General features: G+C 41.3%; 1 protein-coding gene across 2 annotated transcripts in view; it reads right to left on the bottom strand.

Moving 5' to 3' along the window:
* efnb3 (ephrin B3) overlaps nt 1-12211 on the bottom strand; it is a 93440-nt gene that overhangs the window by 23634 nt on the left and 57595 nt on the right. For both annotated transcript variants that reach the window (XM_062983823.1, XM_062983822.1), the window contains exon 2: nt 3942-4234. In XM_062983823.1, the coding sequence (XP_062839893.1) occupies nt 3942-4234 (293 nt within the window). The remainder of the gene's footprint in view (nt 1-3941; nt 4235-12211) is intronic.

Here is a 12211-nt window from a genome sequence, read left to right as displayed (position 1 = left end):
AGATGGTGGGGGTATAAATAAAGTATTATTAACACTATGATTCTAACCCTTTAAATAAAAATCTGGTCTTGTAGTTCAGTAAAACAGGAAAACTGTGTTAGGTATGTCTTTTAATAGATTTATTTCAAAACTAATCTCAAGTCAATACAGAGTTTATGGTATAGTATAGGATGGGGTATAGTATTAGACCTGTTTTAATGGTAACTCTCAAGTAACCAGAAACTACATTGATCAGTGTTAGGGATTCCTCTTCTTCAGAAGAGGAAGAGGAGCAGGAAAGTGTTCATGAATCTGAGGGGCAATTGGAATCTGAGGAGGAGATTTTGCAAGTACCCACATTTCAGGAGAGGCGAAAGGAAACAGAGCAGAGACGTCGTTCAGCTAGAATAGCTGCCAGAAATGCATCTGAGTAATTAGGAACTGCCCTAGCAGCTGTGAGGGGACTCAGGGCTATAAAGCAGAAGCAGGTGCAGCCAGCTCTTGCTAGTAACAAACGGACTCTAATGCCTAAGCCTTTGCTCCCCTTGTGCCTGCTTCAAGTCTGCATCTGGGAAACTGCTCCTAAGGATTTATTGCTGTGTCTTTGTCTGAAGTAAGACTGCTATTTGATTTGGGAATTTATCAGAGACTAAGAACTGTGTTTACCCTAAGACTTCCTTGCTTCATTTTGCATTGTTCCAGTGAATGTGCTGTTCTTTATGTTTTGCTGACGTAAAGCAGTTTTCATTGACTTACCACAGTGTTTTAAGGCTGCTCTTGAAAGACAAAAAGTGCAATGGTTCCTTGGAGGAATGGTAATAAGTAACTATATGTTTTAAGCTTGACTATTGTATTTTATGGATTATTGTTAATGGTTTTAGATGTGCTGCTGTTTTTATTGATTTGCTTGGCATTAAATTTGCTGGTTGTTGTAAGCCGCCCTGAGCCCCCTTGGGTGAGAAGGGCGGGGTAGAAATGTTGTAAATAAATAAATAAATAAATAAATCTACCAATCCTCATGAGTGCCACTGGTTAACAGAGGTACCATCAACAGTTTGAAAACTACACTATAGGGTCAGTGTAGACTTGTATAATGAAGTCATTTTGTGTGTGTGTGTGTGTGTGTGTGTGTGTGTGTATGTGTATGTATATATGTGTGTGTGTGTGTGTGTGTCCGGCCACGTGTTGCTGTAGTGAAGTATAGTGGTATGGGAAATAAAGTATTGAGGAATTGGTGGTAGTTAAGGTAAAAGGTAAAGGTTTTCCCCTGGCATTAAGTCCATTATAAATGGGTTATACAGCTGTGTGGAAGGGCCTTGAGTCTACACTGCCATATAATCCAGTGCAACTTAGATAATCTGTGGAAGAGGCCTAAGTGAGGCATAACTCGGCCTGTCCCCTGGGCTGAGTGGGTTGCTAGGAGACCAAGTGGGTGGAGCTTGGCCTTCTAACTGGCAGCAACTGGATAAAAACAATTATTCCTCTCCCTCTAATTGGACTTTATTTTTCTTTCCTTTTTGTTGTATGAACGTAGAGGCATGGATGAGGGGTTGTGCTGCCAAGTTTAGTGTTTCTGGAATGTGTAGTTTTGTTGTTTTGTCCTAGGTCGAAATTTCATTACCCTTTTATATATATAGATAAACACACACACACATACATACATATACACACATATACATATATACACAAACACACACATATGGGATTGTGTATACATAGACATGCCGAAGTCTGTAAGAGACACTGTGATGAAAACATTGCTTCCTAAAACTCTTTACATCCTTATATCCAAGCTGGTGCTATTTTCCATAGTGGGATATAAATAAAGTAAGCAAAATAATAATTAAATGTGCGTATAATCCCATACACAGCGATATGGGGCAAAGGGACTGGTTCCCCACTTGTCCCTTGCAAACAGAAGCATCTCGGGGACAATCCACTGGGGTCCAAAGATGCCCATATAATTACTAGCAACTCGTAAGCCATGGAGCGGGAATGGAGCTACGGAAAAAGTACGGCGAGGCAAGCAAGATGGGCCCTCGGCCACCCCACCACGGTTGCCACGGCAGTGTAGTCAAGTTGCCAGCTCGCCCCGCTTTGCCAGGAGACAGTTGCCACGGCAACAGATGAAGGACCACCCCGGGTAGCTGGAGCAAATGGACGGGAGAGGGATGCTGTGGGGCGGAAGAAGAGCCAAAGGACCCTTGCGGAGTCCATTCAAATACTATTCCCAATTTTTTTAATTAATTAAGAGTGGGTTTCTTCCATGAGCCACATCTCAAGTCCATGTTGTCCATGGGATTGGTCAGAGCGGCCAGCATTAAACACTCTTCTCTAGACATATCATAGCAGTTTGGTACCACTTAAATTGCCACGGCTCAAGGCTAGGGGATGCTGGGAGTTGTAGTTTGGTGAGGCCCCAGCACTCTTTGGCAAAGAAAGATTGTAAAACTACAACTCTCAGGACTCCAAATAATTGCGTTGTGGCGGTTCAAGTGGTGCCGAACTCCACTCATTCACCCCTTGGCAATAGCTTGCTATGCGTAATTTGAGCTTGGGCTCCCAAGGTTCTGTTTGGCAACACTTTTCACCCCTCTTTCCTGTTCTCCTGACTTGGCCTCGTGCCTTTCCTGACGTCCCGGAGAGAACAACTGCTGAGGTGGCTCTGAAAACCAAGAGTCGGCCACCTACAGACACCCCGAGGCTGGGGAGTGTCGCTTTAAATCCGGGGAACAGAACAGAGCTTCCCGAAAGAGAGGCAAAGGGTGCTTCTACCCTGCAGAATTAATGCAGTTTGATGCCACTTGAACTGCCATGGCTCAATGTTAGGGTAATCGTGGGAGTCGTAGTTTAGCAAGACCCCAGCGCTAACTGTGATTGTTATGTATTTTATATTGTTGTATTTTATATTGTGTATTTTATACTGGTGTATTTTATACTGGTGTATTTTATATTGTGTATTTTATACACAATAATAATATTTTTGTGTTATACACAATAATAATATTTTTGTGTATTGTGTAAAATATTTTATATTTTATTGTATGTTGTGAGCTGCCCAGAGTCCCTTCGGGGAGATGGGGCGGGATATAATATATAATAATAATAATAATAATAATAATAATAATAATAATAATAATAAGGAAAAACTCAGCTGCTATCAGGACCTCAAGATTAAACTTCAAAGACTCTGGCAGAAACCAGTGCAGGTGGTCCCGGTGGTGATCGGCACATTGGGTGCCATGCCAAAAGATCTCAGCCGGCATTTGGAAACAATAGACATTGACAAAATCATGATCTGCCAACTGCAAAAGGCCACCCAACTGGGATCTGCGCGCATAATCTGAAAATACATCACACAGTCCTAGACGCTTGGGAGGTGTTCAACTTGTGATTTTGTGATATGAAATCCAGCATATCTATCTTGTTTGCTGTGTCATAATAAAATTATTATTATTATTATTATTATTATTATTATTATTATTATTATCTGATGGAGGAGGCTAAAAACTGTAAAACTATGGCCCCATCTACGATGACATATAAAATCCAGATTATCAGCTTCGAACTGGATTATATGGTAGTAAAGACTCGTATAATCCAGACAAAGCAAATAATCTGGATTATCTGCTTTGATAATCTGGATTATACGGCAGTGTAGAAGGGGCCGAGAACTCCCAGGATTCCATACCATTGAGCCACAACAGCTAAAAGTGGTATCAAACCGCATTCATTCTTCAGTATAGATGCGCCTTGTATTAATTCGACAGTGTAGATGCAGCCAACGAAACCCAGAGCTACCAAATTTAGGTTGGATCTAATTCACATTATCAAACCAGACAATACATATTTTCTGCTTTGAACTGGATTATATGAGTCAACACTGTCATATAATCCATGAAGGGCTGCATTCATTCCACAGTGTAGATGCAGCCAAAGCGACCCAGGACAACCCGACTTACTGATGATGTAATAATCCTGGTTGGTCTTGAACTCGTGTCCCCAGAGGTTGGGGCTGTACTCCTGGAACTTGATGGTGAAGCGCATGTCGTGCTCGGGGCGGTCGCAGGTGAGGAGGAGGTTCGGGGTGCGCAGGATCTCGCAGCGCTCGGCTTGCTCCGTCTGGACCAGGTAGAGCTTGTAGTACTCATAGTCCTCGGTGGAGAACGGGCCCAGCGGCACCGAGCGCGGGCAGATCAGGTCCAGGCGGTCCCCGATTTGGGGGTACAAGACATAGCCCCCCTCGTTCTGGAACCTGAAAGAGGAGCGAGACCGGAAACTTAGCCAATGGCAGCAGGAATCACTATTTAAAAAAGGCATCAAGATTCAACAACAACAACAACAACAACAACGTAACACAAATTTTGTTCCTGGGTTATAAATGTCATTTCCTAATTGGTTCTATCATAAAAACATGGGAAAAATTTATTAAATTTCACAAACTTTTTGCTAGAGGGACATCCTGCAACACATTTTGTTATAGTTTTTCCAATGAATATCTCAAAGTCTCAACCAATTCGACCTAGTTTGTGGCAGTTACAAAAACAAAATTTCTGGAGTAGAACAACTCCTTTCAAAGTAAGTGATGCACAATTAAACAGGAAATAATGCTTACAAACCAGGAACAGAAAAAATTCAAATTGTGTTACATAGTTTAATAATAATAATAGCAATAATAATAATAATAATAATAATAATCACGCAAAGATACTGTGGGACTTCCAAATCCAGACTGACAAAGTTCTGGAACACAACACACCAGACATCACAGTTGTGGAAAAGAAAAAGGTTTGGATCATTGATGTTGCCACCCCAGGTGACAGTCGCATTGATGAAAAACAACAGGAAAAACTCAGCCGCTATCTGAGTTTGAACTTCAAAGTCTCTAGCAGAAACCAGTGCAGGTGGTCCCGGTGGTGATGGGCACACTAGGTGCCGTGTCAAAAGATCTCAGCCGGCATTTGGAAACAACAGACATTGACAAAATCATAATCTGCCAACTGCAAAAGGCCACCCTACTGGGATCTGCACGCATCATCCGAAAATACATCACACAGTCCGAGACACTTGGGAAGTGTTCGACTTGTGATTTTGTGATACGAAATCCAGCATATCTATCTTGTTTGCTGTGCCATAATAATAATAATAATAACAAAATCCAGCATATCTATCTTATTTGCTGTGTTATACTATGTCATTGTGCCTGCCATAGATGTGGGTGAAACGTTAGGAGAGAATGCTTCTGGAACATGGCCAGACAGCCCAGAAAACTCACAGCAACCCAGTGATTCCAGCCATGAAAGCCTTTGATAACACAATTTTCAGTCTGTAAAACGGCACGTCGATTGGCATGTTCAGTTTTCACCAAAATATATTGTTTCAAAATTTCCAGAGGGGAATACACTCCATTTGTATAAAAGCACTGATATATATATATATATATATATAATTTATATCCCGCCCTCTCTCACCCTGAAGGGGACTCAGCGTGGCTTACAAGTTATATTTACATACAATGTATTATATCATTAGCATAGCACAATATTAGCATTATATACTACTAGATTGCACTATATTACTATACTGTAATATTATTAGTATTATTATGTATAATATATAATTAATATTATATTGTATTATTAGTAGTATTATATTGCATTAAATTATAATATCAGTATCAATATTACATGTATATACAATATATTATTTTATTACCATACCACAATATTATACACACACACACACATCCAATTCATTGCTGGATTCGGCTTTCATCTCTTAAAAGTTTTAATAACTTTTTGCACACGGGAGCCTGTGCGATTTGAAGAATGCGCTGAGTGCTAGCAAACGTGTCGGGACAATGAAACGGCAGCTTTCTCCCAAAATAAAGAAGTTATTTGGCTGTTCGTCAACTGATTGAATCTGCATCTGTGCTTTAAGGAAAAAAGGTCCAAAGCGAGAGGAGAAACGGTTCTCTTGGACACTATAATATAGCAGATATTTCCCCAAAGGAGACGTTGGTATCATGATCTTCTTTTTCTCATTCGCTTGTGATGTTTGAACTGCATTATAATGGTCAGTGTAGACCAGGCGTGGGCAAACCTGGGCCCACCAGGTGTTTTGGACTGCAACTCCCACCATTCCTTATAGCTTCAGGCCCCTTCCTTTTGCCCCTCATCATCGGAGGTTCTGAGGAAACCATGAAAATGAACAAAATCTGGCTACCAGTATTTGAAAACTCTAAAATCAGGGCAGTAAATAAAGAACAACACTCATTAAACAGGAGAATTCCAGACAGGAAACAATCAGGGCCAGCTAACACCTCCCAACAAAGGATCCCCTCAGGCAGGGAGCATCCAGGCTTTGAAGCTGCAAGGCCAATCAACGCTAATCAAGGTGGCCAACTGCAACATTCACACTTGCCTCAAACAGACAAGAGTTCTTTCTTCCAACCTGGACATCATTCCAGAGATATATAAACCCCACTTGCCTAGTTTCCAACAGACCTCACAACCTCTGGGGATGCCTGCCATGGATGTGGGCGAAACGTCAGGAGAGAATGCTTCTGGAACCTGGCCCGGAAAACTCACAGCAACCCAGATTGTAAATTGCTTTGTCACTTTGTAGCAACACAAAGCACTTTGTCTGGCATAACATCCTTACATTCATTTTAAAATTAAAAGTACACAGTGTATTCAGAATGTAATTGCAAATCAAACCTCCCTTTGACAGAATTGTATCTTTTTGTTGCAAATGAAGTTACTAGAAAAGGAAGGAAGGAAGGTCTCAACTTTAAGAAACTTTTTGTTTTGTTTCTGCCAGTTTTGAGAAGCAGGTAGAAAAACCAAAACAAACACAAGAAACAATAGAAACCATCAACAAGAGTAAAACAAAGGGCGTAATTTTGTTTCCACTAATTCTTCATACTGTTAAGCAGGCACAACACAATCAGCCCCAGAGGGAAAAAACACAGAGAAAAAGAAAAGAAAATCAAGAACTTGAACGGTTTGATATTGTACAGACTTCTAAGGAAAACTCTCCCTCTTATATAGCCCTACCACTGGTCATAAAGCCAGAACTGTCTATCGATCTATCTATGTCTTATTCTATTATCTTCCCATATATTTTAAATTGTAAGACACCATTGATTGCAAGATGCACACTAATTTCAGTACCATCAACACCAAAAATACAGAAGATACACCTATAATTCTAAGATGTTTATAAAGGGAAAAAGGCATCTTAGAATTGAAAAAAATATTCAGTATGTATGTATCTATGTAACGGCGCTCCATGCAGTCATGCCGGCCACATGACCTTGGAGGTGTCTACGGACAATGCCGGCTCTTCAGCTTAGAAATGGAGATGAGCACCAACCCCCAGAGTTGGAAACGCCTGGACTTAACGTCAGGGGAAACCTTTACCTTTACTATGTATCTATCTATCTATCGTTCTGCGATGTGTCTGTCCGTTTATCCATCCATTCTTCTATGACCAGTGCTATGGCAGCCTATTCTCTTACATATCAATATATCTCTATCATTCCTCTATCTATCTATCTTGCCTATCTATCTATTTAACCCATTGTGCCACTGTGACCTCTATTTATCATGCCTGTCGGTCTATCTATCTATCTATCGATCGATCGATCGATCTATCTTTATATCTTCTGTCTGTCTGTGTCTATCTGTCTGTCTATCTTTCTAGATATTTTCCTATCTATCCATCCATCCATCCATCCATCCATCCATCCATGACCAGTTCTATAGCAGCCCATTCTCCTATGTATCACTACGTCTATCTCTCTATCATTCTGCTATATCTATCTGTCTGTCTATCTATCTATCTATCTATCTATCTATCTATCTATCTATCTATCTATCTATCCATCCATCCATCCATCCATCCATGACCAGTGCTATGGCAGCCTGTTCTCCTACATATCACTATATCTATATCTATCATTCTGCTATCTACCAATGTATCTGTCTGTCTGTCTGAGTTCTAGTGCTATGGCAGCCCATTCTCCTATGTATCACTATCTCTATCTCTCTATCATTCTGCTATATCTATCTATCTATCTATCTATCCATCCATCCATCCATTCATCCATCCATGACCAGTGCTATGGCAGCCCGTTCTCCTACGTATCACTATCTCTATCTCTCTATCATTCGGTTATATCTATCTATCTATCCATCCATCCATTCATCCATCCATGACCAGTGCTATGGCAGCCTGTTCACCTACATATCACTATATCTATATCTCTCTATCATTCTGCTATCTACCAATTTATCTATCTGTCTGTCTCAGTTCTAATGCTATGGTAGCCCATTCTCCTATGTATCACTATCTCTATCTCTCTATCATTCGGTTATCTCTATCTATCTATCTATCTATCTATCTATCTATCTATCTATCTATCTATCTATCTATCCATCCATCCATCCATCCATGACCAGTGCTATGGCAGCCTGTTCTCCTACATATCATTATCTTTATATCTCTCTATCATTCTGCTGTCTACCAATTTATCTATCTGTCTGTCTCAGTTCTAGTGCTATGGCAGCCCATTCTCGTATTTGTCTGATTGTCTGTCTATCCGTCTATCTATGACCAACACTATGGCAGCCCATTTCATATTTCTATTTATGACTAGTGATTTGGCAACCCATTCTACACTTAGGGCAATACTACATCAAGAGTTCTAAAACACAGGTCTGTACTTCCCAATTGCCCGGTTTGTTGCTGCAGAATTCTGGGAAATATCTAGATATATAAATATAGGAAAATGGACTGCCATATGGGTCATAAAGCTAGAGCTGAGATAGATAGATAGATAGATAGATAGATAGATAGATAGATAGATAGATAGATAGATAGATAGATAATAGATTATAGATAGCTTTTCGTGTGTCAGGAGCAACCTGAGAAACTGCAAGTTGCTTCTGGTGTGAAAGAATTGGCTGTCTGCAAGGACGTTGCCCAGGGGATGCCCAGATGTTATGATGTTTTTGCCCTCCTTGTGGGAGGGTTCTCTCATGTCCCCGCATGAGGAGCTGGAGCTGTCAGAGGGAGCTCATCCGCGCTCTCCCCGGGTTGGATTCGAACTGGCAACCTTCAGGTCAGCAACCCAACCTTCAAGTCAATGGGTTTATCCCACTGCAGTACTGGGGCAATGATAGCTATCATCATCCTATATATATATATATACTAGCTTGGAAACCTGGTGGTGCCTGGGTTATTTGAAAAAGGCATTATTTGTCTTTGATCGTTAGGTATTCTCAGTTTGGAGTGGGTGAACTACAATTCCTAGAGTTGTGGGTCAATCCTCCCAAAACCCTGCCAGTATTCAAAGTTGACATTTTGGGTCTGTGTACCAAATGTGGTTCAGAGCAGTGCTCTCTGGATGGGGGTGAGCTACTACAACTCCCAGATTCCCGGGGCAATTGTCCCAAAACATCTGTCAGTATCCATAGTAGGATATATTGTGTCTATGTGTCAAGTGTGGCCCAGATCCGTCGTTAGCTGAGTTCAGTGGTCTTTAGATGCAGGTGAACTACAACTCCCTAAATCAAGGCCTATTCCCACAAACCCCTGCAGTATGTTCAGTTGGTCATGAGGCTTCTCTGTGTGAAGTTTGGTCCTGGTCCATTGTCGGTGGGGGCCACTGTTTCTCTGGATGCAGGTGAACTATAACTCCCTTTTCCCCAAACTTGTTCAATATGTTCTATTGGTTATGGGGACTCTGTGTGCCAAGTTTGGTCCTGGTCCATCATCGGTGGGGTTCAATTGCAGGTGAACGATAAATCCCAGTATACTACTACTCTCAAATGTCCAGGCCAATTCCCCTTAAAACCCACCAGTATTCAAATCTGGACATATCAGGTATGCATGGCAAGTTTGGTCCAGACCCATCACTGTTTGGGTTCACAGCATTCTGGGTGTAGGTGAACTACAACTCCTCTACATTCCCCAATAGGAGTGACAGTGCTCTGATTTGATGCAGGGTGAACTACAACTTCCACCATGTGGACTCAATCCCCCAAACTCCTCCAGTAAGTGTAGTTGTTGCTCAGTTCTGCTGTGTTTGTTCTGCAGACAGATTTGAAAGGGAAGGGCAGTGGGCGGGGTCATGCAAATTCCACCCCAATGGAGAACCCTGGGATGCCTGCCTGTGGTGGAGGACAATGCAAAAGCTAGGATGAAATGGTCCCCAAATGAAAGCATTCCTTGGGTGGTGGGCCATAGTGTTTGGGAAGGACATTGGCAGGGGTTGGGCTGCATGTTCATGGAGCTTGCTGTCACCGAAATGTCAGTGGAAAGGAGTGACTGGGTGGCTACTCAGCCCTGGGAACTATAGCCTGTTCATGGAAGCCGGGGGCTGTCTGCGTGAGCCCCCATAAACAGCTGCATTCTCTGATGAGTCTCCTTTGGGGTGACACCTTCTGCTGTCAGGAATTCAGTGACTGCATGTATCTTAAGTCGCATTGACCAACCGCCTGAGCAGGGTTCCATACTTCGCACTTTAACAACACAACTGTTCAATGCTAAGGCTTCCCACCAAGTGGAACAGGAGAGGAGAGTCTACTGAACAAGCCAAGACCTGCCGCAGACCAGGACTGCTATCTGTTGAGGATTTACGAAGGTGGAGGCATTACTTTTCATTCAACCCTCACATTCTTAGCAGGGAAGGGGTCAAGACCTGTGCCACATACACACATATGAGTTTTCACTTTTTTTATGGAAGGATTGGATAGGATAGGATAGGATAGATGGGATAGGATAGGATATGGATATGGAAGATAGAAGATATAGATCAGGGGTCCTCAAACTTTTAAAGCCGAGGGCCGGTCCACAATCCTTCAGACTGTTGAGGGGCCGAATTATCATTTGGGGGAAAAAAACCAACAAATTCCTATGCACACTGCACATATCTTATTTGTAGTGCAAAACAACAATAACAATGAAAGAACAATACAATATTTAAAAATGAAAATAATTTTAACCAACATAAACCTATCAGGATTTCGATAAGAAGTGTGGGCCTGCTTCTGGCCAATGATATAGTCAGGTTAATTAGGATTGTTGTTGTTGTTGTTGCGTGTCTTCAAGTGATTTCAGACTTTGGGTGAGCCTAAGTCCAAAATTATTTATTTATTCATTTACTACATTTATTTACTACATTTATATCCCACCCTTCTCACCCCGAAGGGAACTCAGAGCAGCTGTATGTACATACATACAATATATTATATTATTAGCATAGCACAATATTAGCATTATATATTACTATATTGAACTATACCACTATACTGTAATATTATATGTAATATATAACATATAATTAATATTGTTATATGGTATTATTATTAGTATTGTATAAAATGATAATATTATTATCAATATTATATGTATATACAATATATTATATTATTAAAACTGATATAAAAATATTATATTATAAATGAGGACGGGGGCCAGGTAAATTACCTTGGAGGGCCGCATCCGGCCCCCGGGCCTTAATTTGGGGACCCCTGATATAGATATATGGATATGGATATGGATATAGATATAGCAGTCCATTCTTCTGTCTATATCTATGTCTCTCTGCATACAAACACATTTGCAGCCTGGAACCTGGAGAATCCCTGGGGAAATGCATTAAGAAATACGAACCGCAGACAGAAAACTTTCCTTTCCGAGGAACCCAAGCTTTCCAAGATGACAACTTTCCCCAACCACAAATCAGAGCCTTTTTCTCTCCCACATATATATAATGCAAATGCCACACTTGCTGACCTAGCGCTGTGACCACACATATATATTTTTGCACGAGAAGGGAGGCACGGATGCTTCCGATCTCCACCTCCACGTTTCCCACCTCCAGGTATTTTAAGGCACCAAACGGAGACCTTCTGACTGGACCAGATTCAAAATACACAGATCCATCATCCCGTTCCAACACCAAAAGGAGATTCTCTACTCTGAATCCTTCTTTACACCTTATATAATAGGTCTGGGCAAACTTGGGCCCTCCAGGTGTTTTGGACTTCAACTCCCACAATCCCTAACAGCCGGTAGGCTGTTAGGGATTGTGGGAGTTGAAGTCCAAAACACCTGGAGGGCCCAAGTTTGCCCAGACCTATTATATAAGGTGCATCTACATTATACAAATGCAATATGACCCTACTTTAAAGGCCACGGATCAATGGTATGGGAGTCATAG

This window comes from Anolis carolinensis, chromosome 6 (genome assembly GCF_035594765.1).
Source record: "Anolis carolinensis isolate JA03-04 chromosome 6, rAnoCar3.1.pri, whole genome shotgun sequence".
Taxonomy (NCBI): Eukaryota; Metazoa; Chordata; class Lepidosauria; order Squamata; family Dactyloidae; genus Anolis; species Anolis carolinensis.
This window is presented reverse-complemented; position numbering and strand designations above follow the sequence as displayed.